The sequence below is a fragment of the Mustela erminea genome, chromosome X (assembly GCF_009829155.1).
Source record: "Mustela erminea isolate mMusErm1 chromosome X, mMusErm1.Pri, whole genome shotgun sequence".
Classification (NCBI taxonomy): domain Eukaryota; kingdom Metazoa; phylum Chordata; class Mammalia; order Carnivora; family Mustelidae; genus Mustela; species Mustela erminea.
In genome coordinates this window covers 64420047-64437437 of record NC_045635.1, presented here as the reverse complement: position 1 = coordinate 64437437, position 17391 = coordinate 64420047, and the positions used below count along the sequence as shown (strand labels likewise).

General features: G+C 38.0%; 1 protein-coding gene across 8 annotated transcripts in view; it reads left to right on the top strand.

Moving 5' to 3' along the window:
* The window catches only part of ATRX (ATRX chromatin remodeler), a 290605-nt gene that overhangs the window by 58501 nt on the left and 214713 nt on the right, over nt 1-17391 (top strand). For all 8 annotated transcript variants that reach the window (XM_032331146.1, XM_032331145.1, XM_032331144.1 and 5 more), the window contains exons 3-4: nt 15034-15089; nt 16182-16234. In XM_032331146.1, coding sequence (XP_032187037.1) covers nt 15034-15089; nt 16182-16234 — 109 coding nt within the window. The remainder of the gene's footprint in view (nt 1-15033; nt 15090-16181; nt 16235-17391) is intronic.

Sequence of the window (17391 nt, the reverse complement as noted above, 5' to 3'; positions counted from 1 at the left end):
ACCACGTTTTCCTTATCCATTCGTCCATTGAAGGGCATCTTGGTTTTTTCCACGGTTTGGCGACCGTTGCCATTGCTGCTATAAACATTGGGGAACAGATGGCCCTTCTATTCACGACATCAGTATCCTTGGGGTAAATACCCAGGAGTGCAATGGCAGGGTCATAGGGAAGCTCTATTTTTAATTTCTTGAGGAATCTCCACACTGTTCTCCAAAGAGGCTGCACCAACTTGCATTCTCACCAACAGTGGAAGAGGGTTCCCCTTTCTCCACATCCTCTCCAACACACGTTGTTTCCTGTTTTGCTAATTTTGGCCATTCTAACTGGTGTAAGGTGATATCTCAATGTGGTTTTAATTTGAATCTCCCTGCGGGCAAGTGATGATGAACATTTTTTCATGTGTCTGATAGCCATTTGTATGTCTTCATTGGAGAAGTGTCTTTTCATATCTTCTGCCCATTTTTTGATAGGATTGTCTGTTTTGTGTGTGTTGAGTTTGAGGAGTTCATTATAGATCCTGGATATCAACCTTTTGTCTGTACTGTCATTTGCAAATAACTTCTCCCATTCTGTGGGTTGCCTCTTTGTTTTCTTGACTGTTTCCTTTGCTGTGCAGAAGCTTTTGATTTTGATGAAGTCCCAAAAGTTTATTTTCGCTTTTGTTTCCTTTCCCTTTGGAGACATAGCTTGAAAGAAGTTGCTGTGGCTGATATCAAAGAGATTACTGCCTATGTTCTCTAGGATTCTGATGCATTCCTGTCTCACGTTGAGGTCTTTTATCCATTTTGAGTTTATCTTTGTGTATGGTGTAAGAGAATGGTCAAGTTTCATTCTTCTACATATAGCTGTCCAGTTTTCCCAGCACCATTTATTCTTTTTTTTTTTAAAGATTTTATTTATTTATCAGAGAGAGAGGGGGAGAGAGCGAGCACAGGCAGACAGAATGGCAGGCAGAGGCAGAGGGAGAAGCAGGCTCCCTGCTGAGCAAGGAGCCCAATGTGGGACTCCATCCCAGGATGCTGGGATCATGACCTGAGCCGAAGGCGGCTGCTTAACCAACTGAGCCACCCAGGCGTCCCTCCCAGCACCATTTATTGAAGAGACTATCTTTTTTCCACTGTATATTTTTTCCTGTTTTGTCGAAGATTAATTGACCATGGAGTTGAGGGTCCATATCTGGGCTCTCTACTCTGTTCCACTGGTCTATGTGTCTGTTTTTATGCCAGTACCATGCTGTCTTGGTGATCACAGCTTTGTAATAAAGCTTGAAATCAGGTAATGTGATGCCCCCAGCTTTATTTTTGTTTTTCAATATTTCCTTAGCAATTCGGGGTCTCTTCTGATTCCATACAAATTTTTGGATTATTTGCTCCAGCTCTTTGAAGAATACGGGTGGAATTTTGATTGGAATGGCATTAGAAGTATAGATTGCTCTAGGCAGTATAGACATTTTAACAATGTTTATTCTTCCGATCCAAGAGCATGGAATGGTCTTCCATCTTTTTGTGTCTTCTTCAATTTCTTTCATGAGTGTTCTGTAGTTCCTCGAGTACAGATCCTTTACCTCTTCGGTTAGGTTGATTCCCAGGTATCTTATGGTTCTTGGTGCTATAGTAAATGGAATCGATTCTCTAATTTCCCTTTCTGTATTTTCATTGTTAGTGTATAAGAAAGCCACTGATTTCTGTACATTGACTTTGTATCCTGCCACATTGCTGAATTGCTGTATGAGTTCTAGTAGTTTGGGGGTGGAGTCTTTTGGGTTTTCCATATAAAGAATCATGTCATCTGCGAAGAGAGAGAGTTTGACTTCTTCATTGCCAATTTGGATACCTTTCATTTCTCTTTGTTGTCTGATTGCTGTTGCTAGGACATCTAATACTATGTTGAACAAGAGTGGTGAAAGTGGGCATCCTTGTCTTGTTCCTGATCTCAACGGGAAGGCTGCAAGCTTTTTCCCATTGAGGATGATATTTGCTGTGAGTCTTTCATAGATAGATTTGATGAAGTTCAGGAATGTTCCCTCTATCCCTATACTTTGAAGCTTTTTAATCAGGAACGGATGCTGGATTTTGTCAGATGCTTTTTCTGCATCGATTGAGAGGACCATGTGGTTCTTCTCTCTTCTCATATTAATTTGTTCTATCACATTGATTGATTTGCGAATATTGAACCATCCTTGTAGCCCAGGGATGAATCCCACCTGGTCATGGTGGATAATCTTTTTAATGTGCTGTTGGATCCTGAATATTCCTTTTAATGTATTATTTGGTTTGATTTGCCAGTTTCTTGTTGAGAAGTTTTGCATTCTTTTTCATCAGGGATCTTGGCCTGTAATTGTCCTTTGTAGTAGGGTCTTTGTATGGTTTTAGAATCAAAGTAATCCTGGTTTTGTAGAAAGATCCTGGATGTTTTCCTTCCCTTTCTACTTTTTGAGCATTTTGAGAAAACTAGGCATTACTTCTTCTTTAATTGTCTGTTAAAATTCCCCTGGGAAGCCATCTGGGCCTGAACTTTTGTTTGGTGGGAGATTTATTTTTTTAAGATTTATTTATTTATTTATATGAGAGTGAGAGTGAGAGCGAGAGAGAGAGAGAAAGTAAGTTGAGGGGAGGAGCAGAGGGAGAAGCAGACTCCCTGCTGAGCCTAAGGCAGATGCTTAACTGACTGAGACACCCAGGTGCCCCTGTTGAGAGGTTTTTTTAAAGATTTTTTTAAAAAGATTTTATTTATTTATTTGACAGACAGAGATCACAAGTAGGCAGAGAGGCAGGCAGAGAGAGAAGGAAGTAGGCTCCATGCCAGAGAACCTGATGCGGGGCTCGATCCCAGGACCCTGAGATCATGACCTGAGCCGAAGGCAGAGGCTTAAACCACTAACCCACCCAGGCACCTCTTTTTTTTTTTAAAGATTTTTAAAATTTATTTATTTGACAGAGATCACAAGTAGGTAGAGAGGCAGGCAGAGAGAGAGAGGGAAGCAGGCTCTCCGCTGAGCAGGGAGCTTGATGCAGGGCTTGATCCCAGGACCCTGAGATCATGACCTGAACCGAAGGCAGAGGCTTTAATTCACTGAGCCACCCAGGCACCCGGGAGATTTTTTTTTTTAAACATTTTATTTATTTATTTGACAGAGAGACAGGGAATTAGTTGACAGAGAGACAGCAAGAGAGGGAACACAAGCAGGGGGAGTGGGAGAGGGAGAAGCAGGCTTCCTGCCGAGCAGGGAGCCTGATGTGAGCATGGGCTTGATCCTAGCGCTGTGAGATTGTGACCTGAGCCCAAGGCAGACACTTAACACGACTGAGCCACCAGGTGATTTTTGATTACTGATTATTGATTACTCATTCGGTTTAAATTTTCTATTGCTTTTTTGGTTTTGATAATTTTGTGTGTTTCTTGGAATTTATCTTCTAGTTTGCCCAATTTGCAAGTAATTTTTCACAATATTCTCTTATAATTGTATTTCTGTGGCATTGGTTGTAATTTCTCCTCTTTCATTGTGGTTTCATTTATTTGGGTCCTTTCTCTCTTTTTTCAATTCTGGCTAGTGGTTCATTAGTTTTATTAATTCTTTCAGTGAATGAGCTCTCATTTTCATTGGTCTGTTCTGTTTTTTTGTTTTGTTTGGTTTTGTTTTTGTTGTTGTTTATACATCCTTTATTTCTGCTCTAATCTTAATTATTTCCCTTCTTCTGCTGGTTTTCACTTGCTCTTCCTTTTTCTAGTTCCTTTAGGTTTGAGTTTAAGTTGTTATTTGAGCCTTTTCTTGCTTCTTAATGTAGGCCTATATTTCAGTGTACTTCCTCTTAGGACTGCCTTTGCTGCATCTGAAAGGTTTTGGACTGTTGTGTTTTCATTTTCATTTGTTTCCATGTATTTTTTTTTTTAATATCTCCTTTGGTTTCCTTGTTAACCCTTTGATTCTTTTTTTTAAATTTATTTTTTATTTTCAGCATAACAGTATTCATTATTTTTGCACCACACCCAGTGCTCCATGCAATCCGTGCCCTCTATAATACCCACCACCTGGTACCTCGACCTCCCACCCCCCGCCCCTTCAAAACCCTCAGATTGCTTTTCAGAGTCCATAGTCTCTCATGGTTCACCTCCCCTTCCGATTTCCCCCAACTCCCTTCTCCTCTCTATCTCCCTATGTCCTCCATGCTATTTGTTATGCTCCACAAATAAGTGAAACCATAAGATTCTTTAGTAGCATGCTCTTTAACCCCTGTGTATTTGTGGTCTTTCCAATTTTTTCTTGTGGTTGACTTAAAGATTCCTAGTATTATGATCTGAAAATATGAATGGTCTGATCTCCATCTTTTTGTACTTGTTTAGGGCTGATTTGTGATCCAATATGTGATCTGTTCTGGAGAATGTCCATGTGCACTTGAAAAGAATGTGTGTTCTGCTACTTTAGGATAAAATATTCTGTAATTTTAATATCCTCTTTTTATCACTATTTTTGCCATTTTAATTACTGTGTGTCTTGGTGTGGACCTCCTTGGGTTGATTTTTTGGGGGGGTCTCTCTGTACCTCTCTGTGGATCTGGATTTCTGTTTCCTTCTTTAGATGTGGTAATTTTTCTGGTATTGTTTCTGCAAATAAACATTCTGCCCCATTTTGTCTTTCTTCTCTTTCTGGGATCCCCATACGTTCCTATGCTTGATGGTGTTGCTGCATTTCTTTAATTTGTTCTCTTTTTTTATTCTGTTATTTCTCTTGTGTAGCTTGATTACCTTCCAGTACTCTGTCTTCAAGGTCACTGATGTGTTTTTTGTGCTTCCTCTAGTCTACTATATATTCCCTCTAGTGTAGTTTTAATTTCATTTATTGTGTTCTTCATCTCTGCTTGGTTATTTTTTTAAAGATTTTATTCATTTGTTTGACAGAGAGAGATCACAAGTAGGCAGAGCAGCAGGTGGTGGTGGGGGGGAAGCAGTGTCCCTGCTGAGCAGAGAGCTGGATGTGGGGCTCAATCCCAGGACCCTGAGATTATAACCTGAGCCGAAGGCAGAGGCTTAACCCACTGAGCCATCCAGGTGCCCCAACTGCTTTTTTTTTTTTTTGTATTTTATATCTCTTTTTGAGGTTCTCAGTGAGATCCTCCACTCTTGTCAGTTCTAGTGAGTATCTCTAGGACCATTACATTAAATTTCTCTCCGGCATATTGCTTATCTCTGTTTTGCTTGCTTTTTTTCCTGTCATTTTCCCCCCTTTTTGGTGCATTTTTTTTTCATGTTGTGTAACTCTCTGTCATTTATATGTGTTAGGAAACTCATCTATGTGTTTTACACTTAGAAGTAATGGTCCTTTGAGGAAGATTTCAGGGGTGTCTCCTGTATGTGTTGTGTGTACCATATTGTTGTGCCGGAGCCACAGTTTTCTTCAGTGCAGTTGGATCCAGTGGCTCCCTTTGTCTCTTAGGGGCAAAGTTTAGTCCCTGCATTATTAATAGGCCAGTCTGGGGACAGCTTGTGCTTGGGTTGGCTTATATGAGACATTTGCAGGGCGCCCTCTTAACTGAACTGCAGGGTACTCTCCGTGTATTGTCCCCTGAGACTTGCATAAGTGGGTGGGGCCTGCCATCATACCATTTGTCTGCCCTCAGCCTTCTGCAGGGCTGCATTTGAACTGGTCTTTGTGCTTATTTGTCTCTTCCCCCAGGGCATGAGTCATTTTGTATTGGTTCTGGCCACTTATGGGTCTGCTTGCACAATGCCAGTGTTTTGGTTCCTCTTTAGGTGGACTTTTGCTGTTGGATTCAGTGGGCTATATTGGAAGGAGGGGGGTGTGGGCAGGGCCCATAGTATCAGCAACGTATGCACTAATCTACTCTAGAGGGGACCTGGAGATGCTTTAGAGAACTCTAACAGAGGGCATGGTGTACTGTTTGCGAGTTAGGTGGATAGTGTTCTCTGGTCCCTGGTGTCAGGACTAGGGATTGGGGAGGTTAAGTGGCACCTGCCCACTCTTTTGTTCTTGGAGTAGTGTCCTGAAGATCCCTTCCCCTCCTGTGTAGGTTCTCAGAAAAGTAAATAAACCAATTTCCTTACCGTAAGCTTGCTTCTATGTGGTATCTCACTGGGGTTGTTTTTCATACTGGCTCTTTAAGGGCAGGGACTCCATTTCCTCTTGCTCTGTGGTTTTCCCAGAGCCCAGCCTGCTGATTTTTGAAGTTGAAAGTGTTGAGCCCCACTGATAATGAGAATTTTCAGTGTTGAGTTTCTCTCATTTTCAAAGCCAAATGTTATGGGGCTCCTTCTTTCCAGTGCAGGCCCCCCATGCTTGGGGAACGTGGTATGGGGTCTGCTCTTCTCCCTTCTCTGTGCTTGTGGTTTCCTTCACTCTTGCAGACAGTCTCTGGATCAGTTTTGTTCTTAACCATGTCTGTGCCCTCTCTGCCGTTTTTGATGTGACCTCTTCTCTGTGATTGCTGTGGAGAATCTCTTTTAACAGTCTTTGGATTGTTTTCTGTGTTATTTACACTGATGTCGGTGTTATTTAGGTGTTTCGTGGGTGGATGGGAGCTTAGGACCCTTCTACTCTATTATAATCTCCTAAAGTTGATATTGATACTTTTAATTCTAATTTCTTACCTCAGATTTCATTGTAGTCTTCCTCTTTTTGTATTTTAACAACTTTTTGTAACAGAGAAATCTGACCCTGCTATCCTCACTTCTTGTACTCATTCGCTCAGTCCTCATGTTATCTTCCTGGTTTCAAATTTGCTAACCATACCATCACAACAGAGAAACCTAACTAGCATTAAGTAATTGTTTTAAATTCTCTTTGTCTTTAGAATGACATAATATTGTCAGAGTTCTGTGTTTGGGTAGATGGGGAATTATGCCTCTGGTGGTGGTAGACTAGCTTCATTTATACAAGCAGATTATCTCCCACAGATATAAAGTCTGGCCAAAATACTGAAAATAATTATTTGAAGGAACTGTAAAGTGCCAAAAAGCAGACACAAATGGGAGGGGAGTGAACATATGGAGGATGGAAATACTATTAGTGGATTCCCACTTGTTAAGCCTTTTTTCCTTATGGAAAGTGCCAGGTAGCTCAGTCGCGGGCAGTTAAGATTGGATAGAAATCTGCATTCATATTGCATGAAGAATGAAGAAATTTAGGGGAACCCTAGCAGCTTTTCTAAAATGAAGGGGGTGTATTCCATTCAAAAGAGAGCTACAAATTGAGAACTCCAAAAGCTTCAAAAACTCCAACCATAGCTGTGATTGAATTGTTCAAGTGCGGCCCAGATTCCAGGTAGCTCAGTTATGGGCTGAAAGAACAGTAGAAAACTTTTTAGTTGGTTCCAGTACAGGGTAAACAGTTTGGGGTTTGAATTCAACTAAGTTAACTGCCTGCATCCTCATAACAGAAATATCAGCTCTTTGGAGGAACATAGTGGGCTTCAGTGTCTTCATTTTATCTTCAAACAAATGACCTGTACCAATCCATAAATACTAGATAGATGAAGAAAGAAGAAATGTGACCCATGCTTGGAAAGGAAAGACAATCAATAGACACCAATCTGCAGATGACTCCAGCTTTGAGATGAACAAACAAGAATATGGAAAGCAACAGTTACAACTAAGCTCAAGCACAAAAAGGCAAATACGTTTATGATGAAAAGAGAGATAGGAAGTCTTAGCATAGACATAAAAACTGTAAAACCCCATTTTGAAATTCTAGAACTAAAATACAATTTTGAATAACAGATCATTGTACTTGACAGGAGATTAAAGGTAGCAGTATAAGTGTTCATGAATTTGATGACAGACTAATAGACTTTATCCTTTTGAGACTAGAAAACATTAAAAAAGAAAGTGTGTGGATACTTGCTCTTCAAAGCCTTTCCCCAGTAAAACTGTATAGTTATCAATCAAACGCATGCAAAGAGTAAGAATGTGTAATCCATGCTCAGGAAAAAAAAGTCAGTGGTAATTCTCAGTGGGCCCAGCGTTTCATAGTTATCCATATACTAATTTTGCATATATTTTGTTAGGTTTTTACCTAAGTGTTTCAGGTATTTGGGGTGCTATTTTAAAATCTGTTGTTACATGTATTTTGTATTTTATTTGTTCATTGCAGGTATGTTGGAATTTTATTCTCATTTTATGTTGTCCTTGAATCCTGTGAACTTGATGTAGGGAGGGTTTTTGTTTATTTTTTGCCTTGTAGATTCCTTGGAATTTTCTACATAATCTTGTCTGAAAATGGGGACAGTTTTAGTTGTTTCATCTGTGCGCATTTTAATTCTGTTTCTTGCCTCATTGTGCTGGATAGGAGTTTTTATATTTTCCATTATTATCTTGAATGGTGATGGCAGACGTTCTCTTGATGTTTCTGATTTTGGTGGTAAAACAGTCTTTCACCATTAAGTATGATGGTAATGATTTTTGTAAATACTCTATCAAGTTGAGGATGTTTCCCTCTATTCCTAGTCTTCTGGTGGTTTTTTACAATGATGTTTATATTCAGATAATTACAGATTCACATACAGTTGTAACAACTAATATAGAGGTCTTATATATGCTTTGTCTATTTTCCCCATAATGGTAACTCTTTCTCAAGCTGTAATATGTTATTGTAATCAAGTTATTGATATCTACAGATCTGGTTCAGATTTCCTAAGTTTTCCTTTACTTGTATGGGTTTATTGAGTTTTATACAGTTTTATTACTTGGCTTGCTTCATAGCTCCACCTCTATTGTCATATATCCACTGTCACAGATTAGTCATCTTGCCCTTTCATAATCATGCTCACCTCCCTAACCGACTCCTACCCAGGCCTAACACCTGGCAATCACTAATCTTTCCTCCATTTCTAAAGGTCTGTCATTTGAAACATGTTAAATAAATGTAATTATATGTATGTATGTAGTTGGGATTTGGTTTTTTCACTTAGCGTAATTCCCTAAAGATTCATCTGAGTTTTAGCATGTACCAGTAGTTATTTCCTTCTTATTGCAGTGTAGTAGTGTTCCATGGTATGGATATACTGCAGTTTGTTTAACCATTCACCTGTTAAGGGACATCTGGGCTGATTCCATATTTGAGATATTACAAATAGAACTGCTGGTAAACATTTGTGTGAGCTGCATTTTCATTTCTCTGGGATAAATGCCTAGGAGTGCAGTTGGTGGGGTCATATGATAGTTGCTTGTTTATTTTAAGATACTCCTAAACTAAACTGAGTTCCAGAGGGGACATACCATTTTATATTCCCAAAACAATGTATGAGTGACTCAGTTTCTCTGCAACTATACCAGCATTTGTTGTTACCATTGTTTGCTTTTTAATTTTACATATTGTGTTAGATAATTAATGATATCTTACGGTTTTAATTGGCATTTCCCTAATGACTAATAACACATTTAACACTGTTATTGAGATATAATTTGTATAGCATAAAATTTACCCATTTAAAGTATATAATTTAGTAGTTTTTATATTTCACAGATACGTGTAACCATCACCATAATTGTATAACCTTTTTATCACATTGAAAGAAACATCCCCACACCCTCACTAATCTACCAAGCAACCTCACTAATCTTTCTTGGTTTTATGGATTTCCCTCTGGACTTTTCTTATGGGATTGTATAATACGTTGTCTTTTGTGACTGGCTTCTTTCACTTAGTGTAATGTGTTTAAGGTTTATCTGTGTTGTAGCATGTTTTAATACTTAATTCCTTTTATGTTCAAGTAACATTCTTTTATATGACATTTGTTTTTATCTGTTCATGGATATTTGTCTTGTTTATAGCTTTTGGCTATTGTGAATAATGCTGCTACAAACATTTGTAAACAAGTTTGTGTATGGCAGTGTATTTTCATTTTTCTTGGGTACACACTTATGACTAGGATTGCTAAGTTGTATGGTAACTACATTAAATCCTTTGAGGAAATGCCAAAATGTTTTCCAAAGTGGCTGCACCTTTTTATGTTCCCATCAGCGGTGTATGAGGATTCTGATTTCTTTGCATCCATGACAACAATTATTTTCTGACTTTGTGATTTTTAGCTTTCCTAGTGCATGTGAATTAGTGTCTCATTTTGGATTTCGTTTTCATTTATCTTATGGCTAATGATAGTGAGCATCTTTTCATGTGCTTATTGGTAATTTGTATATATTTTCCTTGGAGAATTGTCTCTTCAGACCATTTGCCCAGTTTTTAATTGGGTATTTGTTTGTGTTACTGACTTTTAGCATTCTTTATATATTCCAGACTTTTTATTATGATAAAATTTAGCATTTTAACCAATTTTAAGTATACAGTTCTCTGGCATTATATACATACATGTGGTTGTGCAAACATCACCACCATCTATCTCCAGAACTTTTCTTCTTTAAAGGAAACTCTGTACCCATTAAGCACTAACTTTCCAATCCTCTCTTCCCTAGCTTCTGACCGCCACCCTTCTACTTTGTGTCTCTATAACCTTGACTATTTTGGGATCCTCATATAAGTGGGAGGGCTAATATACAGTCTTTGTCCTCTTGTGTCTGGCTTACCTTACTTAGCATAATGGCCTTCAATGTTCATCAGTATTGTGGCCTGTATCAAAATGACCTTTTTAAAGCTGAATAGCATTCCATTGTATGTACATAGCATATTTTGTTATTCATCTGTCAAGGGGAACTTGGGTCAGATATATGATTTGCAAATAGTTTCTCCCGTTTTGTTGGTTGTCTTTCATCTTGATGGTGTCCTTTGAAGCAGAAAAGCTTTTGATTTTGGTAAAGTACAGTTAATCTAATTTTCTTTTTATTGCTCATGTTTTTGGTATCTAAGAATTCATAAGTACTAAACTTGAGGTCACAACAGTTTACCCCTATATTTTCTTCTAAGAGTTCTACAGTTTTAACTCCTTAGATCTCTGATGCATTTGGAGTTAACTTTTTTATGTTGTGTGAGGCAGGGTTCCAAGTTCACTTTTTGCATGTGGATACATAGTTATGTTAACATCATTTGTTAAAAAGACTATTTCCCCACTGAATGGTCTTGGCATCCTTACTGAAAATCAGTCGGGGGGAGTAGGGGGAGGGAAGAAAACCAGTCAACCACGGTTTTATTTCTGGACCTTCAGTTGGTTTTTTTTTTTTTTTTTTGACTCATCTATATGTCTGTCCTTTTGCCAGTACTGCACTATATTAATTACAGTTGTTTTATAGTAAGTTTTGAAATTGTGAAGTGTGAATCTTCCTATTTTGTTTTTTATTTTGAAGGCAAATTTGGCTATTCCTGTTTTTAATTCTATACAGATTTTTGAACGAGCTTGTCAGTTTCTGGAAAAAAGTCAGCTAGGATTCTGACAGGGATTGCATTGTACTGATAGATCAGTTTGGGGTCTTACCATCTTACTGTTGGATTGTTTCCTTTATTTTCAGGTCATTCGTTATAAGTGAGTAGAAATACAGTTTTTTTTTTTAATATTATTGTATTTTTCAGTCTCTCTGTACTCTTTTACTAGTTCTAATAGTTTTTTTGGTGGATTCCATAGATTTTCTACATATAAGATATTGTCATCTCCAAAGAGAGAGAGTTCTACTTCTTTGTTTTCAATCTTGATGCCTTTTATTTCTTTCTCTTAACTGCTTTCTCTGGCTAGAATCTTCATTACAATATTGAATAGAAGTGGCAAGAGTGGATTTCCTTTCTTGTTTCTCATCTTGGGGAGGAAAGGATTCAGTCTTTCTCCTTTAGTATGATGTTAACTGGTGGGTATTTTGTAGATAGTTGAGGATGTTCCCTTTTTTTAGGGTCTGTTAAAACAGCTTTTAGTTTTTAGAGCTGTTTTACTTTTTAAAAATTTTCCAAGATTTTATTTATTTATTTAAGAGAGAGAATGAGAGAGAGAGAGAATGCACAAACCAGGGGAGGGGCAGAGAAGCAGTCTCCCTGCTGAGCAAGGAGCTGGATGTGGGACTCCATCCCAGAATTGTGGGATCATGACCTGAGCCGAAGGCAGTGGTTAGCCAACTGAACCACCCAGGCACCCCAGAGCAGTTTTAGGTTCACAGAAAAATTGAATGAATAGTACAAGGATTTCCTATATCTTCCTCCCCACACATGCACAACTTACCCCACTGTCAACAGGCAACACCACAGCTGTACATTTTTTACAGTTGATGAACTTATACTGACAAGCCATTATCACCTAGAACCCATAGTTTGCATTAGCTTTCACTCTTGGTGTTATACATTCTAAGGATTTTGACACATGTGTAATGACATGGATCTACCATTGTAGTATCGTGCAGGTTGGTTTCACTACACTTAAAATTCTCTGTTCCATTTATCCGTTCTTCCTTTCCCCTTCAACTCCTGGCAATCACTGACGTTTTTACAGTTTCCATGGCTTTGCCTTTTCCAGTATGTCATAATAGGTCGCCTTTTCAGATTGGTTTCTTTAACTTGGTAATAAACATTCAGGTTTCCTCCATCTGTCTCTCTCTTTTTTTTTTTAAAGATTTTATTTATTTATTTGACAGAGAGAGATCACAAGTAGGCAGAGAGAGAGAGAGGGAAGCAGGGAAGCAGGCTCCTCGCTAAGCAGAGAGCCCGATGCGGGACTCGATCCCAGGACCCTCATATCATGAGCCGAGCCGAAGGCAATGGCCTAACCCACTGAGCCACCCAGGTGCTCTCTCTCTCTTTTTTTTTTAAGTGATGAATACTACTCCATTGTCTGGATGTACCAGGGTTAATTTATCCTGTTCACCTTGTGAAGGATATGTTGGTTGTTTCCATGTTTTGGTGGCTATGAATAAAGCTACTTATAAAGATCTTTACATAAATAAAAAGGGTGTTTATGTAAAATAAAAGTGTTCATAAGCATCTGTGTGCAGGTTTTGAGTGGATTTAGTTTTCATTTTATTTGGGTAATTATCAAGGAGTGTGATTGCTGGATCACATGGTAAGAGAATGGTTCATTTTGTAAGAAACTGCCCAAATGTCTTCCAGAGTGGTTGTACCAATTTCCCTTCCCAACAGCAATTGAATGAGACTTGTGTTGCTCCACATCCTCACCAGCATTTGATGTTGTCAGTGTTCTGCATTTATCCATTGATTGTATAGTACTATCTGCTTGTTTTAATTTCCAATTCCATCATGACATGTGATGTGGAGCATCTTTTCATATGCTTGTCGCTTGTGTATCTTTGGTAAGGTATCTTCGGATCTTTTGCCCATTTCTATTCATGTTGTTTATTATTATTGAGTTCTTTGTAGCCTTTAGATAATAGCCCCTTATGAGATTTGCTTTTTTTGCAGATTTTCTCCCCCTCTGTGGGAGAAGGACTTGTCTTTTATTCTGTTGAAGTTTTCTAGTATTTTGTTGAGGACATTTCTTTCTATATTTGTGATAGTATTCTGTAGATTTCTCTTTTGTGGTACCTTTACTGGTTTTAGTATGATACTGGTCTCATAAACATTAATTGTTTATTATGGCAATTGCTATTATGGCAATTGTTTATGTCCATTAATTGGGAAGTATCCCTCCTTTTTATATTGGAAGAATTTTTAAAGATTTTTTTTTGAATGTTTGGTATATTTCACTGGTGAAGGCATCTGAACCTTTGATTTTTTTCTGAGTAGTTTTTGATTACTAATTCAGTCTCTTCAGTTACAGGTCAGTTCACATTGTGTATTCTTTCTTTTTTTTTTTTTAAAGATTTTATTTATTTATTTGTCAGAGAGTGAGCACAGGCAGAGTGGTAGGCAGAAGCAGAGGGAGAAGCAGGCTCCCTGCTGAGCAAGGAGCCTGATGTGGGACTCGATCCCAGGACGCTGGGATCGTGACCTGAGCTGAAGGCAGCCAGCCGCTTAACCAACTGAGCCACCCAGGCATCCCTACATTGTGTATTCTTTAGTCAGTTTTGTTTATGTGTGTTTAGGAATCTGTTCATATTTTGTTTTTTAGTATTTTGGCTTATAATTGTTCATGATATTCCTTTGTAATCCGTTTATTTCTTTAAGGTAGCTTGTAATGTCCCCTTTTAAATTTCTGGTTCTAGTAATTTGAGTTCATCTCTTTTTTCTTGGTCTAGCTTATGGTTGCTTAATTTTGTTAATCTTTTCAAAGAACTAACTTCAGTTTTGGTGATTTTTCTATTCTGTTTCATTAAATTTAGCTATAATCTTTATTATTTCTTTCCCTCTGCTTCCTTTAGGTTTAGTTTTCTGTTATTTTTCCAGTGTCTTCGGTGAAAGGATATAAAATTTAATAATAGTATGATTATATTGTTAGTAAAAGATGGAGGTTAAATTTTAAGAGAAAATACTGAGAAGATTACATAGGAAATGTTTTGACACCAAACTACTATTTTTAGAAACTTAGTGCTTTTTTTAAAAAAAATCTTCTTTTTTTAAAAGATTTTATTTATTTATTTGACAGAGGGAGACAGAGCAAGCACAAGTAGGGGGAGTAGTGGCTAGAGGGAGAGGGAGAAGCTGACTCCCCTCTGAGCAAGGAGTCCAGGAGTCCGATGTGGGGCTCGATCCTAGGACTGTGAGATCATGACCTGAGCCGAAGGTAGTTGCCTAATGACTGAGCCACCCAGGCTCCCTGGAAACTTAGTGTTTTAATTTATTTGTATTTATTTATTTTTAAGGATTTTATTTATTTGTCAGAGAGAGAGAGAGAGAGAGAGCGCACAAGCAAGGGAAGTGGCAGGCAGAGGGAGAAGCAGGGTCCTTGGCTGAGCAAGGAGCCTGATGCAGAACTCATCCTAGGAGCCTGGGATCATGACCTGAGCTGAAGGCATATCCTTAACTGACTGAGCCTCCCAGGCATCCCTAGAAACTTAGTGCTTTTAAAGAAGGAGTTAGTGTGTCGAGGGGGTGGTTCTGGTGAGAAAATTCTTCTAGAAATATTTTAATGTGAGTAATATAGTACCAGTACTGTTGTACTTCATAGATTGAAAAATGGCTTCATGGAGTTGTAGTATTGGTATTCTGTTTGATAATGCTTTGAAGAGATAAATAAAGTTTTTATTTCTTCTCTTTTAAGAAAAAGTCAGTGGTTCTGGAAATAACTCAGATATGATGGAAAACAGCAAGGAAGAGGTAAGACTAATTAAAAGTATTTAAAAGATACTTACTAATTGCTAATAACCAACTGGAGTATATGTTATCAGATTGATTCTGCTTTTTAAAAAGATTTATTGATTTATTTTAGAGAGAGCAAGCGAGCGAGCACATAACAGGGAGGGGCAGAGGGAGAGGGAGAGAGAGAAACTCAAGCAGACTCCACGCTGAGCATGGAGCCCAACACAGGGCTCAGTCTCATGACCCTGAGTTCATGACCTGAGCTGAAACCACGAGTTGGACACTCAACCGATTGCGCCACCCAGGCACCCCAGATTGCTTCTGTTTAGTACATGCATGTGTTTAAGTTTACTGTTATGCTGAAGTATTATGATACTTCATTTTGGGTAGTTGTTTATTTTTAGAAGGTGTTCATTGTTTTTATTATTGTATGGTTCACTTCAGCAATATACCTAAAGTCAGACTACTGAAGACTTACTAACAGATAAGTATTTGAACATTATTATATTGCAGTGGTGCTCAAGGTGGTTGTTATAGGCATGATTCCATGGTTCTGACATCTCTCAAAACTGGATATTTAGAGTATCTTAAGCATTATACAGGAACCCGTTCTGATATCCTTCACTCATGATACCCAGGCTTATGCTACTTAGTATAAGAATTTTAATCCAAAAAAATATTGATTATATTGGCAAAATGACAATAAATTTAGTATCTCAAAGCAAATAGTAGAAGGTACTTTGTGCCATCTGTTAGGGTAGAGAAAATTACACATTTTTTTTATATCCATTGGGATCTTATTACTTCTGTATCTTTGTCTTTATTGACTTGGGTCAAGATCATGGTGTAGTAGTATATCCTCACCTACACACAAAGTTCAATAGAAACAGTTTAATAAGAACAACCAGGAAGTTAATCTCAACTCAAGGAGGCCTGATAATAAATGATAATTAGTTTTTGAAGTTCCTTTTAAAAAAATATTTTAGACTTAAAAGTAATACCCCATTATGTTAACTACATCAGAGATTTTGGTATAAGGAAATAGTTAATTAATTGTAGGGTTGTTCTTTGAGAGTTGTATTCACTTTTTTATTTATTTCTCACATTTAGGGAGCTAGCTCTTCAGAAAAATCCAAATCATCAGGATCATCACGATCAAAAAGGTTGGTTGATATTGAAGGGAAAACATTTTCAGATTGTTTTATTTTCTTTTTCTAAGAATAATAATCTTTTTGAAACTTCAGGTGCTCTTGTTCTGACTAAAGTATTTTATACAAATGTACCCTTTAAAAACTAGACAGTGTAGTATAATGAATTCTTTTGTATCCATTAATTAACTTCAATATTTACTGATTCATTCTGACTTTGAATTTTAATGGAATTTTCCAAGGAGGATTTATCATGCCTTAGTGGTCCTTGCAATATGTTGATCATTTATTTTAGATGATATATGAGATCAAAAGAAGGACAGAGGGAAAATGAAACGAATGCCTCATGAAGTAATACGGGTTTTTTAGGATTATGTTAAATTGTCCAGGATGATGGGGAGGTGTAGCCATTACACTTATGAGAAAGTTATAAGGAGATCAAAGAGTGGTAAAAATACTTTTCTGTGTTAAATTGTCAAAACGAATTGTACGTAAGGACTGAAAATACTTCTAATCATACTATAAAGCATAATATACTGCAGAGTATTGATTTTATTAGAAGTTTGCAGTTTATTGGGCATTTGTTGTTGGTATTTGGGGTGTGTGTGTGTGTGTGTGTGTGTGTTTAAGAAGGCTCCACCCTGAGTGTGGGGCTTGAACTCAAAACTTGGAGATCAAGAGTCAGGTGCTCTATTGACTGAGCCATCCAGGTGCCCTGGGCATTCCTTGTTTCTTACTAGTGGGCATGTCTCCTAATAACCACAGCTTTATTTTAACTTATTCTCTAAAGTAATGATTCTTTTTAAAAAAAAAAGATTTTATTTATTTATTTGACAGAGATCACAAGTAGGCATAGAGGCAGGCAGAGAGAGAGGAGGGGAAGCAGGCTCCCGGCTGAGCAGAGAGCCCGATGTGGACCTCGATCCCAGGACCCGGGGATCATGACCTGAGTCAAAGGCAGAGGCTTTAACCCACTGAGCCACCCAGGCACCCTAAAGTAATGATTCTTAAAGAAGAGATCCCTTTATGATTCCCCCCAGTAGCTTTTTTAGAGTGAACATACCCTGGTCCTACCCCAGACCTACTGAATCATAATTTTTGGTAATGTGGTACAGAGATGTGTGCTTCTGTAGGTGAGTCTGATGTGTATCTCTGGCTAAGAATCACCATTC